This window comes from Nerophis lumbriciformis, linkage group LG04, assembly GCF_033978685.3.
Source record: "Nerophis lumbriciformis linkage group LG04, RoL_Nlum_v2.1, whole genome shotgun sequence".
NCBI classification, from domain to species: domain Eukaryota; kingdom Metazoa; phylum Chordata; class Actinopteri; order Syngnathiformes; family Syngnathidae; genus Nerophis; species Nerophis lumbriciformis.
In genome coordinates this window covers 41,140,003-41,167,187 of record NC_084551.2, presented here as the reverse complement: position 1 = coordinate 41,167,187, position 27,185 = coordinate 41,140,003, and the positions used below count along the sequence as shown (strand labels likewise).

The following is a 27,185-nucleotide window of genomic DNA, read 5'->3' as shown; positions in this document are numbered from 1 at the left end:
CGTAGTTAAAAAGCTCCTCAGTGGCAATGCCCCGGGGGTGGATGAGATCCGCTCGGAGTTCCTTAAGGCTCTGGATGCTGTGGGGCTGTCTTGGTTGACAAGACTCTGCAGCATTGCGTGGACATCGGGGCAGTACCTCTGGATTGGCAGACCGGGGTGGCGGTTCCTCTCTTTAAGAAGGGGAACCGGAGGGTGTGTTCCAACTATCGTGGAATCCCACTCTTCAGCCTTCCCAGTAAGGTCTATTCAGGTGTACTGGATAGGAGGCTACGCCGGATAGTCGAACCTCGGATTCAGGAGGAACAGTGTAGTTTTCGTCCTGGTCGTGGAACTGTGGACCAGCTCTGTACTCTCGGCAGGGTCCTGGAGGGTGCATGGGAGTTTGCCCAACCAGTCTACATGTGCTTTGTGGACTTGGAGAAGGCATTCGACCGTGTCTCTCGGGAAGTCCTGTGGGGAGTGCTCAGAGAGTATGGGGTATCAGACTGTCAGATTGTGGTGGTCCGCTCCCTGTACGATCAGTGTCAGAGCTTGGTCCGCATTGCCGGCAGTAAGTCGGACACGTTTCCAGTGAGGGTTGGACTTTGCCAAGACTGCCCTTTGTCACCGATTCTGTTCATAACTATTATGGACAGAATTTCTAGGCACAGTCAAGGCGTTGAGGGGATCTGGTTTGGTGGCTGCAGGATTAGGTCTCTGCTTTTTGCAGATGATGTGGTCCTGATGGCTTCATCTGGCCAGGATCTTCAGCTCTCACTGGATCGGTTCGCAGCAGAGTGTGAAGCGACTGAGAAGAGAATCAGCACCTCCAAGTTCGAGTCCATGGTTCTCGCCCAGAAACGGGTGGAGTGCCATCTCCGAGTTGGGGAGAAGACCCTGCCCCAAGTGGAGGAGTTCAAGTACCTCGGAGTATTGTTCACGAGTGGGGGAAGAGTGGATTGTGAGATCGACAGTGGGATCGGTGCGGCGTCTTCAGTAATGCGGACGCTGTATCGATCCGTTGTGGTGAAGAAGAAGCTGAGCCGGAAGGCAAAGCTCTCAATTTACCGGTCGATCTACGTTCCCATCCTCACCTATGGTCATGAGCTTTGGGTCATGACCGAAAGGACAAGATCACGGGTACAAGCGGCCGAAATGAGTTTCCTCCGCCGGGTGGCGGGGCTCTCCCTTAGAGATAGGGTGAGAAGCTCTGCCATCCGGGGGGAGCTCAAAGTAAAGCCGCTGCTCCTCCACATCGAGAGGAGCCAGATGAGGTGGTTCGGGCATCTGGTCAGGATGCTACCCGAACGCCTCCCTAGGGAGGTGTTTAGGGCACGTCTGACCGGTAGGAGGCCACGGGGAAGACCCAGGACGGGTTGGGTAGACTATGTCTCCCGGCTGGCCTGGGAACGCCTCGAGATCCCCCGGGAAGAGCTGGACGAAGTGGCTGGGGAGAGGAAAGTTTCGGCTTCCCTGCTTAGGCTGCTGCCCCCGTGACCAGACCTCAAATAAGCGGAAGATGGATGGATCACAAAATGCTTGTTACTTTTTTAGCAAGTTAGTTTTGTTGTTTTACTGTTTGTTATTGTTGCTATTTTAACCGTTTTTTAAATTTTTACATACAAATTTTTATTTTTATTTTTTGCATTTTATCGGTGATTAATTTTTAAATAGACAGACAACTTAATGAGCAGCATTGTTACAGTGTAAATAAATATTTATGAACAAATTAGTCATCTTTTTTGATAGTTAGCACATGCCTAAAAATATCTCAAGCTGAATATAAAAGCTAATGGCTAAATTACAGCCATTGAATATCCATCCATCCATCCATTTTCTACCGCTTGTCCTTTACGGGGTCACGGGGGGTGCTGGAGCCTATCCCAGCTGCACACGGGCGGAAGGCGGGGTACACCTCAATGCGGGGCCAACACAGATTGACAGACAACATTCACACCCACATTCATTCAATAGGGCCAATTTTACGCCTTATAATCCGACAAATCGTTAAGATAGTCGATGACTAGTCAACTATTAAAATAGACAGCCCCAATGCTGATTCCACCTCTTGTTGAGCATCTTTGCAGTTAAGCCACTGGCCAAATGAAAAAAGTCTAAATGTGGAAAGTGGTGGGTAAATGTAGACACATTATACCCACGCACTACTGTAAGACAATTACATACAAACAATGTTTGAAAAGCCTCAGAATGAACAAACTGTGACAAAAAAAGGAAAGTACATTTTCTTCCCTGCACATCTTACAACATCACATACCAAGTTTGGCTAGCTTGGCTCCTCTTCTGCCTTTGGTCATCTTGGTTTTCTCCTATAAAAATGGAAAGGGAACAATTGGAATTGCTGTGTTCTCAGGTTGTGTCAGTAGAGGCTGCCTACCTCTGGTTCCTCTTGGTTGTCCTCGTCGTCGTCACCAGAATCCATATAGATCTTCCTCTTTTTACGCACACGTTTCCCCAGCGTCTCGGTTTCCACTGCCTGACACTCTCTGGCCTCCCCTGGAGATGACCTGCACAAAATGAATCGAACTCACGGTATAAACAAGTCCAATCCCAGTAAAAATACTTAAAGTGGCTCTGTAATTTGTTTTTACCTGCCACTGGAGGGTTGGGCACAGTTGGTGCTACAGAACTTTCCCCGTAGAAGGGCATCCCGAGCGACGTGACCACCACAGACCTTACATTGTGTAAGCTCTTTGTTTGGAACAACTTGCACACTCGGAGCAACTTCCAATTTGGGGGCTTCTGTAGTGGGAGTTACCTCGACAGGCAAGACAACAGGAGCAGGAGCTGCAAGAAAGAAGATGACTTCACACAAATATAGCTAATTCACTTATTAGTTCTCATTATTATTTTCTTTTCACCTCAGCAACCGTTTTTTAAACAAAACACTACAAATGTTAAACTTATATAAACTTTCTATAGTCATTGTGCAACTTCTAATGCGGTATAGATTTATCATTATGCACTGAAAATTACTTAGCACCGGAGGTGGGTTGTGACGTGCTACATTCACTGTGTTACATTTACTTAAAGTACCAGTAGAGTTTAAAGGCCTACTGAAACCCACTACTATCGACCACGCAGTCTGATAGTTTATATATCAATGATGAAATCTTAACATTGCAACACATGCCAATACGGCCGGGTTAGCTTACTAAAGTGCAATTTTAAATTTCGCGCAAAATATCCTGCTGAAAACGTCTCGGTATGATGACGTCTGCGCGTGACGTCACGGATTGTAGAGGACATTTTGGGACAGCATGGTGGCCAGCTATTTAGTCGTCTGTTTTCATCGCAAAATTCCACAGTATTCTGGACATCTGTGTTGGTGAATCTTTTGCAATTTGTTCAATGAACAATGGAGACAGCAAAGAAGAAAGCTGTAGGTGGGAAGCGGTGTATTGCGGGCGGCTGCAGCAACACAAACACAGCCGGTGTTTCATTGTTTACATTCCCGAAAGATGACAGTCAAGCTTTACCATTGGCCTGTGGAGAACTGGGACAACAGAGACTCTTACCGGGAGGACTTTGAGTTGGATACGCAGACACGGTACCGTGAGTACGCATGCAGCTGTGGCTTCCAAACATTTGATCGCTTGCCCGTACGTGCGTGCCGCTATGTGCATGTCACGTACGTAACTTTGGGGACTTTGGGTAAATATATGTGCTGTATGAACTTTGGGGACGTGAACGGTACTTTGGGCTGTGGGATTGAGTGTGTTGTGCAGGTGTTTGAGTTGTATTGGCGGGTTATATGGACGGGAGAGGGGAGGTGTTTGTTATGCGGGATTAATTTGTGGCATATTAAATATAAGCCTGGTTGTGTTGTGGCTAATAGAGTATATATATGTCTTGTGTTAATTTACTGTTTTAGTCATTCCCAGCTGAATATCAGGTCCCACCCGCCTCTCACAGCATCTTCCCTATCTGAATCGCTCCCACTGCCCTCGAGTCCTTCACTCTCACTTTCCTCATCCACAAATCTTTCATCCTCGCTCAAATTAATGGGGAAATCGTCGCTTTCTCGGTCCGAATCGCTCTCGCTGCTGGTGGCCATGATTGTAAACAATGTGCGGATGTGAGGAGCTCCAAAACCTGTGACGTCACGCGCATATCGTCTGCTACTTCCGGTACAGGCAAGGCTTTTTTATCAGCGACCAAAAGTTGCGAACTTTATCGTCGATGTTCTCTACTAAATCCTTTCAGCAAAAATATGGCAATATCGCGAAATGATCAAGTATGACACATAGAATGGACCTGCTATCCCCGTTTAAATAAGAAAATCGCATTTCAGTAGGCCTTTAATTATGTTTCATTGTATCCATGAAATCATATCCAATAGCAATCCGCAAAGTATGTAAGAAAAACGTACTTGAATGGACAAACAGGAACAAATTACTCTTTTCAATATAGTGAACCAAGACTGCTCCCACAACAGCACTCTCTTGTGTTAGTATTGTACTGTTTTGCAATGCCAAAAAGGAGCAATAAAAACTCAAGTGAGGAAAAATAACACAATTTAAACATCACAAATGCCACAAATTTTGAATATTCCGCTCCGAATACCTTCGGCTACTTCCGTACATTTACATCACTGGAATAACGCTTCTGCATTCTGATCATAGTATCAAAACAGACATACTGAAAATATACAAAACACAAAGAGAGAGAGAGAGAGAGAGAGAGAGAGCGAGAGAGAGAGAGAGAGAGAGAGAGAGAGAGTTGTAAATAAATAAATACATTAAAAGTCCACTAACAATGTAGTCAATGGGGGCTCTCTATTCCACCCTCAAAACTCTCTAAATAACCATCCAAAACCTGCCAACATTGCACTTTATACATATCGTGACTTGAATATTAACCAAATGTTATTATAAGCGCTAATGCAGACAAACTATTTTTAGCGGTGCAATGATACAGACAGCTAAGTAGCCCTCTGCTGCATTTACTGTGAGCTGGCAGCGATGTCCTGCTGCTCCCGCACCATCGCGTCTCGGCTCGTCAAAGGTATTCTAAAATTATAAAACATGCCTCTCATCTGGATAATAGGAGGATTTAGCCATACATCTAGAAGTTGTTCATCTGTGACATTCAAATTGAACCCGGTGATGGAGACAAACACACACATCCAAAAAATGTGTCTGCAGGGAGACTTTTCCTTGTTAACCTTTGGTGTGAATCACAGGCCTCGAATTTTAAATTTTTAAGGTCAAGGCAAGAGTTGCCTGGGTCTCAGCTGCACTCTGGTGGAAGGCGGGCTACACTCTGGACAAGTCGCGGTACTACCTGGACAAGTCGCCACCTCATCGCAGGGCCACCACAGATAGACAGACAACATTTACACTCACATTCACACACTAGGGCCAATTTAGTGTTGCCAATCAACCTATACCCAGGTGCATGTCTTTGGAGGTGGGAGGAAGCCGGAGTACCCGGAGGGAACCCACGCTGTCACGGGAAGAACATGCAAACTCCACACAGAAAGACCCGGAGCCTGGGGACCTAACCCAGAACTTTCATATTGTGAGGCACATGCACTAACCCCTGGACCACCGTGCTGCCCTGTTTTATATTCAAGTTTATTCAAAATAGTCACCATTTGCTCTGATTACTGCTTTACACACTTTTGGCATTCTCTCGATGAGCTAACTCATTCAATACTGTTGGAAAACCATTTCAGGTGACTACCTCTTGAAGCCCATGGGAAGGACAACTTTGGGCTTAAGCTCTGGTAGAGTGCCAGCAAATTGTTACCAGAGCTCCTGTGCCACCATACAAAGGTGTAGCAAAATTATCGTGACAGCAGCCTGTTATTATTCCCCCACACTCTGAAATGGTCCTTTGAATGCAGGTACCAGAAAATACAATCAACCAGTCTTGTGATGTACCCATTGGACCTCTCTCTGACAGTAATATGGATGCTAACAGGAGTAGGGGTGCCATGCAGGCTTTGTAACTCCAACCCCTACCCAGTGGACGTCCCACAGTGTCAGCCTTTGGTAAAACTACAAGAGGTTACAATAAAGACATACAAGGAGAGTAGGAGTTGGTCCTCACTAAGGTGAAACCAGACGTGGTGGAGGTATCAGTAAGGCAGGTGGGATTAACCAAGCAAGAAAACGATCCAAAACCACATCCCATATGCAGGGAAATGGGCTGACCTATAATCAGTAAATAAATGGACAGCCTGCTGTGGAGGTGGAGAAAAGTGTTTTCCAGTTATGACGAAGATTTTGGCTGCACTGGCACTGTCAAACATCAGATACCCACTGGTTCAGCTGCCTCAAGCCGTGAGAGATACCGCCCTGTCCTACCAAGTCAGTATACTGCACTCCGAGCACTGTTGCTGGATATGCTTCTCAGTGGCGTCGTAAGGGAGAGTTCAAGCCCTGGGCAGGCCCTGTGGTCCTCGTGAAGAAAAAGGACAGCAGTTTGAGGTTATGTGTTGACAACAGTAGACTGAATACACTGACCCACAAAGACGCTTACCCACTGCCCCGCATAAAGTAGTCATTAACTGGGCTCAAATCTGCCAAATGATACTCAAGAACTGGATCTTGCCAGTTGCTACTGGTAGGTGGAGATGAACCCCTCAGACCGGGAAAGACTGCCTTCACAACCTCTTTTGGCCTGTATGAGTTTCCCTGCCACATTCCAAAGACTCCTGCAACGCTGCTTGGGAAACCTGGTAAAAGAATCCTTGTTGATGTATCTGGATGTGGTTGTGTTTTCCCCTGATTTTAATGTGATGTGCGGCACCTGAAAAAGGTCTTCACTTGTTTGCACCAGCATGAACTCAAATTACAGCCCAAGAAGTGTCACCTTTTCCAGTGCGAGGTGACTTACCTTGGACATGTGATCAGTGAGAAGGGTGTGACCCAGCCAAGACTGCAGCAGTGATAGACTGATCTTTGCCCCAGAGGGTAAAGCACAAAAGTTATTCCTTGGTTTTGCTGGTTATTACTGTAGGTTTATTCCTTTTTTCCAAGATTGCGTCACACTTAAATGCTCATGATAAGAAGTCAGTGTCAATCAGCTGGTCTCCTGAATGTCAGCAGGCTATTGGACAGTTAAAAGAAGCCTTGATAAATGCACCGATTTCCATCCATCCATCCATCCATCTTCTTCCGCTTATCCGAGGTCGGGTCGCGGGGGCAGCAGCCTAAGCAGGGAATCCCAGACTTCCCTCTCCGCAGCCACTTCGTCCAGCTCCTCCCATGGGATCCCGAGGCATTCCCAGGCCAGCCGGGATATATAGTCTTCCCAACGTGTCCTGGGTCTTCCCCGTGGCCTCCTACCGGTCGGACGTGCCCTAAACACCTCCTTAGGGAGGCGTTCGGGTGGCATCCTGACCAGATGCCCGAACCACCTCATCTGGCTCCTCTCGATGTGGAGGAGCAGCGGCTTTACTTTGAGCTCCCCCCGGATGACAGAGCTTCTCACCCTATCTCTAAGGGAGAGCCCAGCCACCCGGCGGAGGAAACTCATTTCGGCCGCTTGTACCCGTGATCTTGTCCTTTCGGTCATGACCCAAAGCTAATGACCATAGGTGAGGATGGGAACGTAGATCGACCGGTAAATCGAGAGCTTTTCCTTCCGGCTCAGCTCTTTCTTCACCACAACAGATCGATACAGCGTCCGCATTACTGAAGATGCCGCACCGATCCGCCTGTCGATCTCACGATCCACTCTTCCCTCACTCGTGAACAAGACTCCGAGGTACTTGAACTCCTCCACTTGGGGCAAGATCTCCTCCTCGACCCGGAGATGGCACTCCACCCTTTTCGGGGCGAGAACCATGGACTCGGACTTGGAGGTGCTGATTCCCATCCCAGTCGCTTCACACTCGGCTGCGAACCGATCCAGCGAGAGCTGAAGATCTTGGCCAGATGAAGCCATCAGGACCCCATCATCTGCAAAAAGCAGAGACCTAATCCTGCAGCCACCAAACCAGATACCCTCAACGCCCTGACTGCGCCTAGAAATTCTGTCCATAAAGGTTATGAACAGAATCGGTGACAAAGGGCAGCCGTGGCGGAGACCAACCCTCACTGGAAACGGGTCCGACTTACTGCCAGCAATGCGGACCAAGCTCTGACACTGATTATACAGGGAGCGAACCGCCACAATAAGACAGTCCGTTACCCCATACTCTCTGAGCACTCCCCACAGGGCTTCCCGAGAGACACGGTCGAATGCCTTCTCCAAGTCCACAAAGCACATGTAGACTGGTTGGGCAAACTCCCATGCACCCTCAAGGACCCTGCCGAGAGTATAGAGCTGGTTCACAGTTCCACGACCAGGACGAAAACCACACTGTTCCTCCTAAATCCGAGGTTCGACTATCCGGCGTAGCCTCCTCTCCAGTACACCTGATCGACCTTACCGGGAAGGCTGAGGAGTGTGATCCCACGATAGTTGGAACACACCCTCCGATTCCCCTTCTTAAAGAGAGGAACCACCACCCTGGTCTGCCAATCCAGAGGTACCGCCCCCCGATGTCCACGCGATGTTGCAGAGTCTTGTCAACTAAGACAGCCCCACAACATCCAGAGCCGATTTACGAAGTCTTTATCCAGCGGAGCGAAATCATAAGAATTACATTTACTTAAGTTGGGGCTGTTGGGTTTCAAATGGGCTATATATCTCTATAGTATAGAATGTACTGTTTTCACTGACAACAACCCTCTGGTACATCTGTTAACAGCCCGGCTGGGAGCAGTGGAGCAGAGATGGGTGGCCCAACAGGTAAACTTCAAGTACACCATTAAATATTGGCCAGGTATGCAAAATGGTAATGCTGACGCCTTTTTCAGGTTGCAGGAACAGAAAGCGTAGGTTGCGCGAGCAGACCAAGTAACAGTTGACACAAAAGAGACTTTGGAGGAACGACAGACAAGACACCTCGACCTTCCCCAACTACGTCAATGGAAAGAGCAACAGGTACCACAGCCAGAGGTATGTGCTACTTTATCACGATAGCTTGAACCGTTACTGAAGGAGTGGGATAATTTACTTTTGCAAAATTGTATACTAAGCAGAGTTGTTAAAAGAGGATGGTTCCAACTTCCAAATATTTCAAGTACCGTATTTTCCGCACTATAAGGCGCACCTAAAAACCTCCAATTTCCTCAAAAGCTGACAGTGCGCCTTATAATCCAGTGCGCCTTATATGGACCAATATTGAGCCACAACAGGTCTCGCAACTACGCCGACTTCATTTTCCCCCTTCTACGGCTGCTTACCGTAGAAGAAGAAGCGCTTCTTCTTTTACGGGGGAAAATGAAGTTGGCGGCTGCTTACCGCAGAAGAAGAAGCGCTTCTTCTTCTACGGGGGAAAATGAAGTTGGCGGCTGCTTACCGTAGTTGCGAGACCTAAACTTTATGTAAAGACCCACATATGGCTCCTGTTAGGAGACACGCTTATGACGCAGAGTTTAAACTCAAGGCGATCAGTCACGCAGTAGAACATGGGAATAGAGCAGCAGCGAGAGAATTTAACATTAACGAATCAATGGTGCGGATGTGGAGGAAGCAACATGATGACCTGCGCCAAGTAAAAAAGACTAAACAGAGTTTCCGAGGGAACAAAGCGAGATGGCTACAGTTGGAGGACAAACTCGAACAGTGAGTTGTTGAACAGCGAGCAGCAAGTAGAAGTGTCAGTACAATCACTATTTGTTTTGTTGACATTCCCTTTAGCGCAGCTCCATCTAATGGATGCATAACGTAACCCCAGCCTCTACTGTAGCTTCTATTCTATGCGCCTTATAATGCGGTGCGCCTTATATATGAACGTTTTAAAATAGGCCATTCATTGAAGGTGCGCTTTATAATCCGGTGCGCCTTATAGTGCGGAAAATACGGTAATTATCCCTAAACAGGAAACCTATTGTGTATGGAGACAATAACATGAAAGAATGGGTCACCCCAGCAGTGCAAGGACATTAACAACCCAACAAAAGATGTAAAAAGTTGGACAGCTCCCTCCCCGCAATGCATATGCACAAAGGCGGGGTTGGAGGGGAAAGCACCTTTTTTAATTTTAATTTTCCTGAGGGAACTCTCCTGAAGGAAACAATAAAGTACTATCTATCTATCTATCTATCTATCTTTGGAACCCAGTCCAACCTCCTCCCCATTCGAAGTGGTCGGAATGGATTATCTCTCATTGGGCCGCCCGGGTGACCAGTACCCTTATATCGTTGTTATAACAGAACTGTTTTATAAATATGCAATAGCTATCCCCACAAGAGACCAGTCGGTCAACACTACAGCTCAGGACTGGTACAGCAGTCTCATACAGATTTTTGGCTGCCCGAAATGCATCCAGACCGATAGAGGAGCGACGTGTGAGTCTTTACTAATACAAGAGTTGTTTCAGTTGTATGGATGCCAGAAGAGCCGCACACCAGCATATCACCCACAGGGGATAGGACCGGTTAAAGGTTCAATCAGACTTTATTGGGACTGCTAAAATTTCTGAATGAAGCAGAACAGGCACACTGGCCCAAATGTTAACCAGCCCTCATCCAAGCTGTCAACACTGTCCACGGCACCATTAAGATGACCCCACATTACATAGTCTTTGGAAGGCATGCTTGGCTGCCTATTGATTTGGTGACTGGCTTGGGTCCCACTGTGACACGCAACACTTTGCAAGGTTGGCTGAGACAATCCCTACACCAAGCATATCAAACTGTAAAGACTCACACACAACAGCGACAAGAGCAAGTCCGGACCCGCTACAATCGAAGAGTCAAGCTGATGCCTTTGCTTCCTGGTGAATAAGTTTATATTCGCAACTTTCTCAGAAAGGCCAGAGGAAAGTTGGCTCTAATTTGCGCAAGAACCACCCAGTATATTTTCTGCGGCCAGAAGGTAGGGACAAGGCCACATGCACAGTTCATCGCAATAACCTCAAGCTCTGTCCTCTAAATGTGATGCAGGAAGCTCCAGTGATAACCGAGCAGGAACCCACAGTGCTAACCGAGCAAGAACCAACAGAGATGGAGCCCCAACTGCCCCACAATCTACACCCATGCGCAGAGGGGAGCCCCGCTAATCGTAGTTCACACACTCAATCTTCCAACACGGAAGAAACAAGGTCTTAGTTGGCGGAACTTGACAGTAAAAGACAACGTATTTCCCCACCTTAAATCTTGAGATAAACTGCACTGCGCTCAAGTAACTACAAGGATCAGAGGGAATATTGAACAACAAATCAATGATTGAAGTGACAAACTTGCCATCCAAACATTACCCCATTTGTTGACAAGAACATACAGCCATGGAAGCACATTCAATCTACAAACCCTGTTTCCATATAAGTTGGGAAATTGTGTTAGATGTAAATATAAACGGAATACAATGATTTGCAAATCCTTTTCAACCCATATTCAATTGAATGCACTACAAAGACAAGATATTTGATGTTCAAACTCATAAACTTTATTTTTTTTTTGCAAATAATAATTAACTTAGAATTTCATGGCTGCAACACGTGCCAAAGTAGTTGGGAAAGGGCATGTTCACCACTGTGTACATGGCCTTTCCTTTTAACAACACTCAGTAAACGTTTGGGAACTGAGGAGACACATTTTTTAAGCTTCTCAGGTGGAATTCTTTCCCATTCTTGCTTGATGTACAGCTTAAGTTGTTCAACAGTCCGGGGGTCTCCGTTGTGGTATTTTAGGCTTCATAAAGCGCCACACATTTTCAATGGGAGACAGGTCTGGACTACAGGCAGGCCAGTCTAGTACACGCACTCTTTTACTATGAAGCCACGTTGATGTAACACGTGGCTTGGCATTGTCTTGCTGAAATAAGCAGGGGCGTCCATGGTGACGTTGCTTGGATGGCAACATATGTTGCTCCAAAACCTGTATGTACCTTTCAGCATTAATGGTGCCTTCCCAGATGTGTAAGTTACCTATGCCTTGGGCACTAATACACCCCCATACCATCACAGATGCTGGCTTTTCAACTTTGCGCCTATAACAATCCGGATGGTTCTTTTCCTCTTTGGTTCGGAGGACACGACGTCCACAGTTTCCAAAAACAATTTGAAATGTGGACTCGTCAGACCACAGAACACTTTTCCACTTTGTATCAGTCCATCTTAGATGAGCTCAGGCCCAGCAAAGCCGACGGCGTTTCTCGGTGTTGTTGATAAACGGTTTTCGCCTTGCATAAGGAGAGTTAAATGGTAAATGGGCTATACTTGTATAACGCTTTTCTACCTTCAAGGTACTCAAAGCGCTTTGACACTATTTCCACATTCACACACACACACACACACACACACACACTGATGGCGGGAGCTGCCATGCAAGGCCCTAACCACGACCCATCAGGAGCAAGGGTGAAGTGTCTTGCTCAAGGACACAACGGACGTGACAAGGTTGGTAGAAGGTGGGGATTGAACCAGGAACCCTCAGGTTGCTGGCACGGCCACTCCCCCAACGGCGCCACGCCGTCTCCGTTTTAACTTGCACTTACAGATGTAGCGACCAACTGTAGTTACTGACAGTGGGTTTCTGAAGTGTTCCTGAGCCCATGTGGTGATATCCTTTACACACTGATGTCACTTGTTGATGCAGTACAGCCTGAGGGATCGAAGGTCACGGGCTTAGCTGCTTACGTGCAGTGATTTCTCCAGATTCTCTGAACCCTTTGATGATATTACGGACCGTAGATGGTGAAATCCCTAAATTCCTTGCAATAGCTGGTTGAGAAAGGTTTTTATTAAACTGTTCAACAATTTGCACACGCATTTGTTGACAAAGTGGTGACCCTCGACCCATCCTTGTTTGTGAATGACTGAGCATTTCATGGAATCTACTTTTATACCCAATCATGGCACCCACCTGTTTTCAATTTGCCTGTTCACCAGTGGGATGTTCCAAATAAGTGTTTGATGAGCATTCCTCAACTTTATCAGTATTTATTGCCACCTTTCCCAACTTCTTTGTCACGTGTTGCTGGCATCAAATTCTAAAGTTAATGATTATTTGCAAAAAATAAATGTTTATCAGTTTGAACATCAAATATGTTGTCTTTGTAGCATATTCAACTGAATATGGGTTGAAAAGAATTTGCAAATCATTGTATTCCGTTTATATTTACATCTTACACAATTTCCCAACTCATATGGAAACAGGGTTTGTATTTATTACAGTAAGTAGAGATAACACATACCAGTGAAACATTCAAAAGAGCTGCCGTCAGGGCTGACAAGCTGCCGCTGTCAGCTTGCTAAGCTAACGAAGACAGCTCAAGCTAAAATACCTATGAGACTCAGACTGAGCGTGGACTCACTGACGTCACTTGTCACTAGGCAACAAGCACCGCCTTTTAAAGGAACATGCGGCTCTCATATGAAACTTATCTCAACCGCATAATGCCACATATTTTAAGTTTTTTTTTAAGTAATGCATTAATTACTTTCCCTAGTAATTAATTAGATTTATTGAAAAGTAATTATGTTTGTAATTCAATTACTTTTTTGGTAAAGTAACAAGTATTTAGCATTCATTTATTTTTAAAAGTAATTTGCAGAACACAGCCTGTCACACGGCATCATGAAGCAGTTAGCAGGTTGTTGTTCCTTGCTAAAATCTTTGTGTGTATGTCCTATAATAATGTGTACCAAAAAAACAAAACAATACTAAAGTTAAATTATTTTCATGTTGCTGCTGACGTTTAAACATGTCCTCTTAAACCAGGCATGGTGGGGATATTTAGTAACGTCAACGGATATTTCCATTTATGGGATAGTTTATGGGCCAAACTACTTTATATCGGGATATGAGTTTTGGTTTTTATCGCCTAGCCCTACAATCGTGTTAGTGGCAGCGCTAACACAGTCTAGGCATATTCTCTATGTTTAATTGAGTGTTGCAGTAGGCCTTGGGATGGCATTGTGTTTATATGTATGAGTGCACATGTGTGCGTTGTTTGAGTGTTAATAATGAAAGTGTGATATTTAAGACATTTCTTATTGTTACAAAATGTTTTCTGTGCTACAGAAAAATTTCTGTGCTACTAATTTCTTCCATTTAGTAGCACCGGTACTACTCCTGAAAAAGCTAAGCGTACAGCCCTGAATATGCATGTTTTAGTCGGATTTCTGTCATACTCCCTGAACTGTTAAGTGGACTGATTGGAGACAGCTGGGACAATTAGGTGAATTATTATAAAAAGTTAAAGTTAAAGTACCAATGATTGTCACACACACACTAGGTGTGGCGAGATTATTCTCTGCATTTGACCCATCACCCTTGATCACCCTCTGGGAGGTGAGGGGAGCAGTGGGCAGCAGCGGTGGCCGCGCCCGGGAATCATTTTGGTGATTTAACCCCCAATTCCAACCCTTGATGCTGAGTGCCAAGCAGGGAGGTAATGGGTCCCATTTTTATAGTCTTTGGTATGACTCGGCCGGGGTTTGAACTCACAACCTACCGATCTCAGGGCGGACACTCTAACCACTAGGCCACTGAGTAGGTAAGAAGTGAATTATGTGTGTATAGCGCTTTTCTCTAGGGACTCAAAGCGCTACACATTGTGAAACCCATTATCTACATCTTGTCATACCAAAGACTATAAAAATGGGACCCATTACCTCCCTGCTTGGCACTCAGCATCAAGGGTTGGAATTGGGGGTTAGATCACCAAAAATTATTCCCGGGCGCGCCCACCGCTGCTACCAGGGGGTGATCAAGGGTGATGGGTCAAATGCAGAGAATCATTTTGCCACACCTAGTGTGTGTGTGACAATCATTGGCACTTTAACTTTAAGTAAATGGGATCTTTGAAAAACGTCAAGGGGCACAGTCACCTTATGGACACCTCTTCCCCCCAGCAAAAAGGAAAGCAGTTGGAACAAATTCAAGGGCTTCCACGGTTGGTAGAGCGGCCGTGCCAGCAACTTGAGGGCTCCTGGTCCGATCCACTGCTTCCGCCATCCTAGTCATATTTGATGGGTTCTTTAACAAGACACTTCACCCTTGCTCTTGATGGGTGGTTAGGGCCTAGCATGGCAGCTCCCGCCATCAGTGTGTGAATGGGTGAATGTGGAAATAGTGTCAAAGCGCTTTGAGTACCTTGAAGGTCGAAAAGTGTGATACAAGTTCAACCTATTTATCATACTCCCATTTAGAACTATTTGAGCTTACTTGTATCTTTTTAATCTTGTATTTTTTTTAATCAATGTTTTATCTTTAATCATCCGATTAAATTATTTTTAGCTAGAATTTAATTATTTTAAAACAGTTTGAATTTTTTTCTTGACAGTGGAACTTTGCCTTTTAATTGATGGTAAATGTAAAAAGAACTTTGCTTTGCGTGACATACATGCACACCTGCGATGCTGTCTTTCATCGGCTATGCCAGGGCGGAGAACAGAGACTGTAAGGCAGGGGTCCCCAAACTTTTTGGCTCGGGGGCATAAGGTGATCCTAAACCAGCGTACTGGACGGGCTTCTTGTCCAGGTTGTCTCTGGCGTTCAAGTTAGCACCGAACTCAACGAGCAGCTCGATCAAGCGGACGTTCCTCGCCTTATATGTATATATATATATATATATATATATATATTGTCTTTATAATCCGTTTTGTCATTTAACATCAATTAACATTGATGTTCATCAACATTTACATTGTCACGTTATCGGTGGGAAAATTCATTTTTAGACAATATGATTTACCTGAGCGGCTAGGAGACACCAAGAGTAACAAGCGGTAGAAGATGGATTAGAAAGGAAAGATTAAAAAAAATATATATATAATAATAATAATAACTTTTGTTTTAACTTGGGACTTCCTGTGGGCCGGATTTTGGATACTGGGGGGCTTGAATGATAAACATTGAGCAGAAAAGGTTTCTTCTTCTAATTCAACCTAAAGTGTTACTTAGACTTTAAATAAGATGTGAATGCATTGGCCATTAATTTTTGTTGACTTGCTTGTTTGTATAAATAATTAATTAATACATAATTTCCTTACAAGAAATAAGAGGAATATAGGAAAAATCAATTGCAGTGTCCAGTATCCACTATTTACTTCACAGTCACACTGCTTGATTTTTTTTGCTGAATTGATTTCAACTTACTGAACCTTTTCGTATTTTATCGTTCTAAATAAAATGATCCCTTAATCGTATCGGCAACCTCTAATATTGAATCCTAATTTCTTAGTATCTTAAATATCATTATCATCACATAAGGAACTATTTTAAATATTGTGTTGATATTATTTAACTGCCAATAGCACTAACCATAAATAAATTGAAACATTTAAAGTTAATACATGTGATGGATTTCGGTATTGGTATCAGCCGATCTCACTCATGGATGAACGGAATTGGCAGCATAAAACACTAATAAGATCATCCCTAATTTTTCCGGAGGTTATAGCAGTACCTTTTCCTTGAGATGATGCTGACTCACTCTTATTGGATGGTACTGTTGCTGTTTTGCCCTGTGATTGGCTCTCTGGTGGAGGGGTGGGACTGTGTGATGGTGCCGGATCCAAAGTCCCACTTTTAGACTCCAGCTTGGGCCTTTTGACCTCTACGTCCGTCACAATCTCAAGGGTGCCAAACTCTGTCATGCAGAACTGAGGGAAACAAAATATATTTCGATTAGACAACTTTATTTATTTGTTGGGCGTGTGTCCTCAGGGAAATGAAGGTTACAATAGCAGCAACTCTGTATGCTGTATACGAGAAAATATTTAGCAATAGCAGCACAGCACAAGTCAGTATGCTGAGCTCCGAGCACAAAAAGTATTGCTAAAACAGAATAAGCGTTTGGACATCTGCAGAAATAAATTAGCCATTGGCTCACAATCTCACATATGTATATGGCCAATGTTCATTAATATGTATTATCCCCTTTTAAATACATGTAATTTAATCTAAAAAATATATAACAATAATAACAATAATAATAATAACAATGTTGTTTAAAATAATCAAGCAAAAGCCAAGTTATTGCACAAGGTCTAGTTCACATAAGTCAAACTCAAGGCCTGGGGGCCAGATCTGGCCCTCCACATTGAGTTATGTAGCCCGCGAAAGCCTGGGAATAGTATGCGTTAATTAAGTACTTTATCTTTTCTTACAAAATATATTTGTTCTTTCCATTTTGACATTAAAAATTCATGTACTGCATGCCATTGCATATCTTTTAAACGTTAATAATATCTAATAATGCAGAAAAATATTATACTATCATATATTCCAAAACGTTTGTTGTCAAAATAAAAATACAGAACTTAAAATATCTGCTTGACTTATGATTTTAAAGCAGACTATCACATTGTACACAATATACAATAAACATTGTGACAATAGACTTTACGGTAAGATTATAGCGACTGAGCTGCCAGTTTTTTAACCATAAAACAACTTGGTACTCTTTTTCCATATACAGTAATATACCATAAAACAACAAACCGATTTTATGGTAAAAAAAATTTGGCAGTTCCGTTGCAAGAATTTTACCATAGAAAAACAAGCGGTAGTGATTTTCCATTCCATTTACAGTAATATGCTGTAAAACCAAAAAATCCCATAAATTTTATGGTAAAAGTCTGGCGACCGAGCTGACAGTTTGTTTGTTTTTACAGTAAAATCAAAATTTTTTTATAGCGTACGAAAAAAGACATACCGCATTTTTCGAACCATAAGGCGCACTTAAAATCCTTTTATTTTCTCATAAAATCGACAGTGCGCCTTATAACCTGGTGCGTTTAATGTACCGAATAATTCTGGCTGTGCTTACCGACCTCAAAGCTATTTTATTTGGTACATGGTGTAATGATAAGTGTGACCAGTAGATGGTAGTCACACATAAGAGATACTGCAAGAGTAGACTGCAAGATGACGCCAGTAAACAACACCAAAACTTGAAATGTTCCATTGAGAATATAGAACATTACACACGGCGCTCAAAAATATGGCAAAATGTTTAAGTACGACTTTAGTAAGCTATGAATCCGCACTGCTTGATAGATTATCGGAGCATTACGGCTACCATAGGCAGACGTTCTCTGCTTCAACATACGGGTATTATTATGGTGTGTGTATAAAGACCGCAAAATGGCATCTTTTAGAAGACATTATCTGGCGTTTTGTTTCGCAATATTTCGAAACAAAACGCGGGCACGGTCACCGTTGCTGCTCACCTCACCTCCCAGGGGGTGATCAAGGGTGATGGGTCAAATGCAGAGAATCATTTTGCCACACCTAGTGTGTGTGTGACAATCATTGGCACTTTAACTTTAAGTAAATGGGATCTTTGATCCAAGACACAACTTACATTTAACTAAAATGTTCGTTTCTTTGTGCTCGACAAAAGAAAAGTATTGAGAATGTCTCCATGGTAAGAAACTCGACTTCTGGCTCCGCCATGGTGTCTTGTTAGTTGTTATGAGAGTGTGTTATGTGTGCGTTATGAGTGCGTTATGTGTGTGTGTGGCCCTTTAAGATATGACGGCATGTGAGGTGAGTGACGTCAGTGAGTGAGTGGGCGAGCGGCAACAGTGAGTGCGTGCAGGTGCTCTAGCTTGGTGGGTGGCTTTGTGCAAGACACCAATAAAGTCACAAAGTTGCAACAAACCGCCGGCCTTGTCATTCACCCTCGAGTCCAGAGCTGTAAAGTGAAGGGTGTTACCCCCGAAGTACATCGGCCCTGGAGGAACGTCTACCCTGCGCTCCTCGACTACGCCCCCCCCCCAACTCACACAAAGCACGCCTCTTTTTTTCCTTGTGACACAGAAGGAGGACACCGCAGCGCTCCAATAAAACACACTCAGATATTCTGTTTCTAGCCGATACTACATAAAAAAAACCTTAAAATAACGCAGTAACACATCATGTAGTAACGGTAACCAAGTTTCTGAATATAAAAATAACGCGTTAGATTACTAGTTACCGCCGAAAATAACGGCGTTACAGTAACCAACACTGTATATATATATATATATATATATACATAATCATATAAACATATATATATATACATATACACCGTATTTTTCGAAGTATAAGTCGCAGTTTTTTTCATAGTTTGGCCGGGGGTGCGACTTATACTCAGGAGCGACTTCTGTTTGAAATTATTAACACATTACCGTAAAATATCAAATAATATTATTTAGCTCATTCACGTAAGAGACTAGACGTATAAGATTTCATGGGATTTAGCGATTAGGAGTGACAGATTGTTTGGTAAACGTATAGCATGTTCTATATGTTATAGTTATTTGAATGACTCTTACCATAATATGTTACGTTAACATACCAGGCACGTACTCAGTTGGTTATTTATGAGTCATATAACGTACACTTATTCAGCCTGTTGTTCACTATTCTTTATTTATTTTAAATTGCCTTTCAAATGTCTATTCTTGGTGTTGGGTTTTATCAAATAAATTTCCCCCAAAAATGTGACTTATACTCCAGTGCGACTTATATATGTTTTTTTCCTTCTTTATTATGCATTTTCGGCAGGTGCGACTTATGCTCATGTGCGACTTATACTCCAAAAAATATGGTACCTCTAAGGGCAGCCGTAACTGATTTGACCCTTAATGAAAACGAGTTTGTGTGTATATAAATGAGGCAAGAAGGATTAGTAGACGCTTAATATTCAGTGATGGCAAAATACACATTGGAGGAGATTGACATGTTGCAATAAAATATGACTTGATGTACCTTGATGTCACTTCCTGGCAAAGTGGCAATCCCATCCTTCCAGTCCAGAGCACCAATCATGTCAAAGTCTGCACCCTGTGATGGACCATCACTGGGTGGAGTGTCAGCCATTCCCAATTCTGAAGAATCCCACACCTGCCAAAAAACAGTCATATTTAAAATATTTAGGATTTCTGCAGGTATCAGCAAATATAATTTAATGCTTTTAATGCAACTTAAAACAAATTTCATGCCCATGTCCAATTGCAGATCGTTGTTACATAGTCAAAAGCATAGACACCTGTATATCTGTAAAGACACCGTTGTAAGCATTTGACAATGATAATGTTGAATAGTTCAAAAGTATACACTAAGTGTGGCCAAATTTAGCACTAATACAATCATAATACATAATAATATAATGCAAGTAACCCTTTCAAACACAACAATCAGTTTTCATTAAGTATATGTAAATATATCATTTTAACCATTGTAATTAAAAGGTCAATAACTTAATCATCCTAAATAGGTAAACATCAAAATCTAGAAGTGCATTTTTTCCCAATTTGAAAAACTGAGTTAGGTGGTTTGTTTTGTTGCCAATTATATGAAATTGTTTAATACCTCTGGACATCATATTTTCGCAAAATCCTTGTGATGAATTTTAATGACTCGCAGAAACCTTGATATGGAAATATTTGGAGGAAAAAAAGCTAAAATAATATCAGATCTATATTCTTGGACTTATCAGTTGGTAAGTCCTTATGTTGCCTTCTAGGGTCACTTGTAAACAGCGATATGCAACATCACCACTAGATGGCAACAGTGTGCTGGCTTGCAGGATACACCATGCACTTGGATTTCACACTATCCATCCCTCCATTTCGGGATTTCACACTAAACAGGCAATAATAACACTCTTTTGCAGGCCAACTAGCTGATCAATGTGCCCACAAACGACCCTATCAGCACGAACCTCCATCTGGGCCACTGGCAAACACAAGAAAAGCGCTCCCAACTTAAAGTTAATTAGTTTACATTATCCTTGTTTTAACCGTATCTCTGCAAGGCGTCCGTTTGCCTCAATGTAAACAAGCGTTGGGTTGATTTGTTTAGCACTTGCAACAATAACGCAGATTCCCGCAGCCGCCACATAAATTCTGAAGAATCCCACACCTGCAAAAAAACTGTCATATTTAAAATATTTAGGATTTCTGCAGGTATCAGCAAATCTAATGTACTGCTTTTTAATGCAACTTTCAAATTTCATGCCCATGTCCAACTGCAGATCGTTGTTATATAGTCAAAAGCATAAAATTGTCTGTATAGACACAATTGAAAACATTTTGACAATGATAATGTTGAATAGTTGACATACACTAAGTGTGGCCAAATTTAGCACTAATGTAATCATAATACACAATAATATAATGCAAGTAACCCTTTCAAACACAACAAACATTTTTCATTAAGTATATGTATATAAATCAATTTTAACCATTGTAATTAGAAGGTCAATAACTTAATCATCCTAAATAGGTAAACATCAAAATCTAGAAGTGCATCTTTTCCCATATATGACAAATTGAGTCAGGTGGTTTGTTTTGTTGCCTTTTTTGTTGCCAATTGTATGAAATTGTTTAATGCCTCTGGACATGTACTTTCGCAAAATCCCTTTAATGACTTTTAATGTTTTTTAATGACTCGCAGAAACCCCCTCGGGAAAAAAAATCTAAAATAATATCAGATCTGTATTCTTGGACTCGTCAGTCGGTAAGTCCTCAAATTGCCTTCCACAGTCACTTGTAAACAGCGATATGCAACATCACCCCTAGATGGCAACAGTGTGCTGGCTTGCAGGATACACCATGCACTTGGATTTCACACTAAACACGCAATAATAAGACTCTTTTGCAGGCCAACTAGCGGGTCAATGTGCCCACAAACGAGCCTATCGGCACAAACCTCCATCCGGGTCACTCGCAAACACAAGAAAAGCGCTCCCAACTTAAAGTTAATTACATGAGTTTACATTATTTTAACCGTATCTCTGCAAGGCGTCCGTTTGCCTCAATGTAAACAAGCGTTGGGTTGATTTGTTATATTTAACATATTAGGATTTCTGCAGGCATCAGCAAATCTAATGTACTGCTTTTCAATGCAACTTTCAAATGTCATGCCCATTTCCAACTGCAGATCGTTGTTATATAGTCAAACGCATAAAATTGTCTGTATAGACACAATTGTAAGCATTTGACAATGATAATGTTGAATAGTTGACATACACTAAGTGTGGCCAAATTTAGCACTAATGTAATCATAATACATAATAATATAATGTAAGTAACCCTTTCAAACACAACAAACATTGTTCATTAAGTATATGTACATCAATCAATTTTAACCATTGTAATTAGAAGGTCAATAACTTAATCATCTTAAATAGGTAAACATCAAAATCTAGAAGTGCATTTTTTCCCATATATGAAAAATTGAGTCAGGTGGTTTGTTTTGTTGCCTTTTTTGTTGCCATTTGTATGAAATTGTTTAATGCCTCTGGACATGTATTTTCGCAAAATCCCTTTAATGACTTTTAATGTTTTTTAATGACTCGCAGAAACATCCTTTGGAAAAAAATCTAAAATAATATCAGATCTGTATTCTTGGACTCGTCAGTCCGTAAGTCTTCAAGTTGCCTTCCACAGTCACTTGTAAACAGCGATATGCAACATCACCCCTAGATGGCAACAGTGTGCTGGCTTGCAAGATACACCATGCACTTGGATTTCACACTAAACACACAATAATAAGACTCTTTTGCAGGCCAACTAGCGGGTCAATGTGCCCACAAACGAGCCTATTGGCACAAACCTCCATCCGGGTCACTCGCAAACACAAGAAAAGCGCTCCCAACTAAAAGTTAATTACAGGAGTTTACATTATTTTAACCGTATCTCTGCAAGGCGTCCGTTTGCCTCAATGTAAACAAGCGTTGGGTTGATTTGCTTAGCACCTGCAACAAGAACGCAGATTCCCGCAGCCGCCACATAAATTCTGAAGAATCCCACGCCTGCAAAAAAACTGTCATATTTAACATATTTTGGATTTCTGCAGGTATTAGCAAATCTAATGTAATGCTTTTTAATGCAACTTTCAAATGTCATGCCCGTGTCCAACTGCGGATCGTTGTTACATAGTCAAAAGCATAAAATTGTCTGTATAGACACAATTGTAAGCATTTGACAATGATAATGTTGAATAGTTGACATACACTATCCATCCATCCATCCATCCATCCATCCATTTTCTACCGCTTATTCCCTTTGGGGTCGCGGGGGGCGCTGGAGCCTATCTCAGCTACAATCGGGCGGAAGGTGGCCAAATTTAGCACTAATGTAATCATAATACATAATAATGTAATGCAAGTAACCCTTTCAAACACAACAAGCATTTTTCATTAAGTATATGTATATCAATCAATTTTAACCATTGTAATAAGAAGTCAATAACTTAATCATTTTAAATAGGTAAACATCAAAATCTAGAAGTGCATTTTTTCCCATATTTGAAAAATTTTTAATCAGGTGGTTTGTTTTGTTGCCAATTGTATGAAATTGTTGAATGCCTCTGGATATGGTATTTTCACAAAATCCATTTAATGACTTTTAATGTTTTTTAATGACTCGCAGAAACCCTGATATGGCACTATTTGGAGAAAAAAAGCTAAAATAATATCAGATCTGTATTCTTGTACTCGTCAGTCGGTAAGTCCTCAAGTTGCCTTCCACAGTCACCGATACGCAACATCACCGCTAGATGGCAACGGTGTGCTGGCTTGCAGGATACACCATGCACTTGGATTTCACACTAAACACGCAATAATAACACTCTTTTGCAGGCCAACTAGCGGGTCAATGTGCCCACAAACGAGCCTATTGGCACGAACCTCCATCCGGGCCACTGGCAAACACAAGAAAAGCGCTCCCAACTTAAAGTTAATTACATGAGTTCACATTTTCCTTGTTTTAACCGTATCTCTGCAAGGCGTCCGTTTGCCTCAACCTACACAAGCGTTGGGTTGATTTGCTTAGCACTTGCAAAAAGAACGCAGCTTCCCGCAGCCGCCGCATGAACTCAAAACCCTCCTCGCCACATTTATGTTGCGATATAACGTTTTAGTCCTGACGCAGGCTTAACACTATAATAAGATGATGTTCCCGGGTGTTTGAGGGCGCCAACCTGGGGAAAAGTAACAAATGACCCGAGTCGGTGTGTGTTGGGGGGGTTGAGCTCGACTTTGTAGACGTTGTTTTAAATCCAGCCGTAAATAAAGTGCACGTAAGAGAGCGCCCATGATTAGCATTCGTCTTGTACAAAATGGCGGCGTATGGGGAAGAGGCCACCAACACATTTAAACTTAAGTCAATTACTCAAGTTACGCCTCGAAACAAAGCACATACACCGAGGAAAGACCTAGGTTTGCGGTGTAATCTCCCAACTGGTAGTTTTCCTCCGCCATGGTTATTTTCTTCACTTTCCCCCCCCTCCCTTGTCACGGAATGTTGGCTAGCTCGTAGCGCTGACAGCAAGCTAACTGTCAGCTAGCCTCGCTCCGTTCAACTCCAGCGGCTAGCATAGCATTGGGACTGGATGCAGCCTGCTAATAAATAAGTTGACCGGGTAATAACAACCGGGAAAGACGTGCCACGACTCTCCAATATTTGCCACATGACCAGTAAGACTGAGAGTCACACCGAGCAACTGTTACTGTCTTCGGTATTGTTGCGTGATTACATTCTTATAGAAACTTGAGAAAACGATTTATTCTCACCCTTCGCCCAAAAAAATCTGAGTGAATATTACCCACGCAAAACAAGAGACACCCTTCTCGGCAAAACAACGACGCTCCAAACTTGCAACAAATCACCTTTCCTGACGCAGCGTGTTGTTGTTGTTTTTTTCTTAAAATGTGGAACTCACCTCGTTTCTCTTTTAACTCTTATTTAGAGCTGCTGGAGAGAGGAGGCTGCGCATGCGCGGGAGATGCGCTGCCTTGACAAGTTTGGCTTTCTGCGCAAAAAAAAAAAAGTTTACAATCGGTGATCAATTGTGCATGGCGATAAATCATTACAACTCATTTCAGCCCCGGCGATGTTACACACAAGCAACGGGGCTTGGGTGGAACCGTTCGCATATATTGTCCACTGTTAACGGCAACGAGCTCCAAAACGTGTTGGCTTGCATTTGTTATTACACAATCACCGTGTCCTTTTCTGTTTAAGTTAACCAACGACAATGTGCTTCTTTCAGGGTGAAATACTTAAGTTCTTTTAATGTGCACAATGTGTCTAAATATCATAATTTCTTGACACCCTTTTTCCCTTTTTGCTACATTTGACGCCTTGTCCTTATTTAACCTGCACATTCCCGTGTCCTCGTTTAAGGCTGCAAGGCGCCTTTTAACTCCAAGCACTTCAGTCAGTCGTAAATATGCGTTAAAAACACAAACTGTTGTGTTCCTTTTTGGAGACAATGAGAAAGGAGAAGTCGTGTCAGCGAACAAAGACACGCTAGCTTTCAGTGCAGGCGTGAAGCTGCGGCTTAGTTGTAGTGCCATGTTTTGGCCGCTTGGTGGTAGTAGGTGACCACATTTTGATAAAAGGAAGAATTGACACGTTCAGGTGAATCTTAAAAAAATGGAATGTTGTGCAAAGGGTTGTTTATTCCAGCAATTAGATTTACACGGTGAAACTAATAATTGACATAGACTCATAACATTTGGCACCGATTCTGTTCATAACTTTTATGGACAGAATTTCTAGGCGCAGTCAGGGCGTTGAGGGGATCCGGTTTGATGGCTGCAGGATTAGGTCTCTGATTTTTGCAGATGATGTGGTCCTGATGTGGCTTCAACTGGCCAGGATCTTCAGCTCTCACTGGATTGGTTCACAGCCGAGTGTGAAGCGACTGGGATGAGAATCAGCACCTCCAAGTCCGAGTCCATGGTTCTCGCCCGGGGAAAGGGTGGAGTGCCATCTCCAGGTTGGGGAGGAGATCTTGCCCCAAGTGGAGGAGTTCAAGTACCAAGGAGTCTTGTTCACGAGTGAGGGAAGAGTGGATCGTGAGATCGACAGGCGGATCGGTGCGGCGTCTTCAGTAATGCGGATGCTGTATCGATTCGTTGTGGTGAAGAAGGAGCTGAGCCGGAAGGCAAAGCTCTCAATTTACCGGTCAATCTATGTTCCCATCCTCACCTATGGTCATGAGCTTTGGGTCATGACCGAAAGGACAAGATCACGGGTACAAGCGACCGAAATGAGTTTCCTACGGCGGGTGGCAGGTCTCTCCCTTAGAGATAGGGTGAGAAGCTCTGTCATCCGGGAGGAACTCAGAGTATAAGCCGCTGCTCCTCCACATTGAGAGGTGCCAGATGAGGTGGTTCGGGCATCTGCTCAGGGTGCGACCCGAACGCCTCCCTAAGGAAGTGTTTAGGGCACGCCCAACCGGCAGGAGGCCGTGGGGAAGACCCAGGACACGTTGGGAAGAATTTGTCTCCCGGCTGGCCTGGGAACGCCTTGGGATCCCCCGGGAGGAGCTTGACGAAGTGGCTTCGGAGAGGGAAGTCTGGGCTTCTCTGCTTAGGCTGCTGCCCCGCGACCCGACCTCGGATAAGCGGAAGAAAATGGATGGATGGATGGATGGTTGGATGGATTCATAACAAAAATTTGGGAATTTCGGGAAAAGCAAGATTTTTTTTGAAAATGGTAAAAAAAAAAAATGTAATGGTCTGAATGAGTTGAAATTGTTGGTGTTGGGATTTTTCAAATCGGTCGAGAAATGTTGAAGTAGTAAATTTTTTAATTGAGAAATGGTCGTAAGGAATTTCGGAAAAAACGAAAATGTTTCCGGTTTGAAAAACAACTTTGTTTTTTGTCCTGATTAAGAGGAATATTTGGACGGTGGAACGATTGAAGTGGGTTGAAAAATGTGGAAGGAGTAGTCGCCAGCAAAAAGGGTTTGAAAAAACGGAAATTCCTGGAATTTTCTTGAACTTGGAAAAATAATAGTTTGAATTTCCAGGATGAGTAGAATATGTTAAAGGTGGAATGGTTTGAATCGGTTGAAAAATGTGGAAATGGTGCAAGTATGAAAAAGGGGCAATTCATTTTGAATGGGAAAAATGTCCCGGAAATCTGGAATTCTGGGAAATCTGTGAATTTTTGGAATTTGTCAAGGGAAAGCCCGCTATTCCCGAATAGGCTGAACGGTTTGAAGTAGGAACGGTTTGAATCAGGTAAACAATGTGGAAGGTAGAGCGTACCAAAAACTGGAGAAGAAGAAGTTGAAGAAGTTTAATAAATAGAATAATTTTGGTGTAGAAAACCATTTGTGTGAATGCTTTGGAGCATTCACACAAATACTTTTATGTTCCATTCTGCCACTGGAAAAAAAAAGCATGCAAATCAATCATGCCAATCACTGACCCACTCCAGA

The 27,185-nt window shown here is 43.0% G+C and overlaps 1 protein-coding gene across 10 annotated transcripts in view; it reads right to left on the bottom strand.

The window, feature by feature from the left end:
* The window catches only part of l3mbtl1b (L3MBTL histone methyl-lysine binding protein 1b), a 54,504-nt gene extending 29,778 nt beyond the window's left edge, over positions 1–24,726 (bottom strand). For 7 of the 10 annotated variants that reach the window (XR_012050372.1, XM_061955273.1, XM_072913020.1 and 4 more), the window contains exons 1-6: positions 24,619–24,699; positions 19,713–19,847; positions 16,417–16,612; positions 2,589–2,784; positions 2,375–2,504; positions 2,255–2,306 (exon numbers count right to left, since the gene is read on the bottom strand). Coding sequence is in view for 9 of the 10 variants with exons in the window: in XM_061955273.1 (XP_061811257.1) it covers positions 2,255–2,306; positions 2,375–2,504; positions 2,589–2,784; positions 16,417–16,612; positions 19,713–19,823 (685 nt within the window). In the remaining variant the exon portion in view is untranslated. Of the gene's footprint in view, positions 1–2,254; positions 2,307–2,374; positions 2,505–2,588; positions 2,785–16,416; positions 16,613–19,712; positions 19,848–24,558 lie in introns of all 10 variants that reach the window. The other 3 variants (XM_061955281.1, XM_072913021.1, XM_061955264.1) reach the window with 3 other exon arrangements.
* Positions 24,727–27,185: the final 2,459 nt, after the last annotated feature.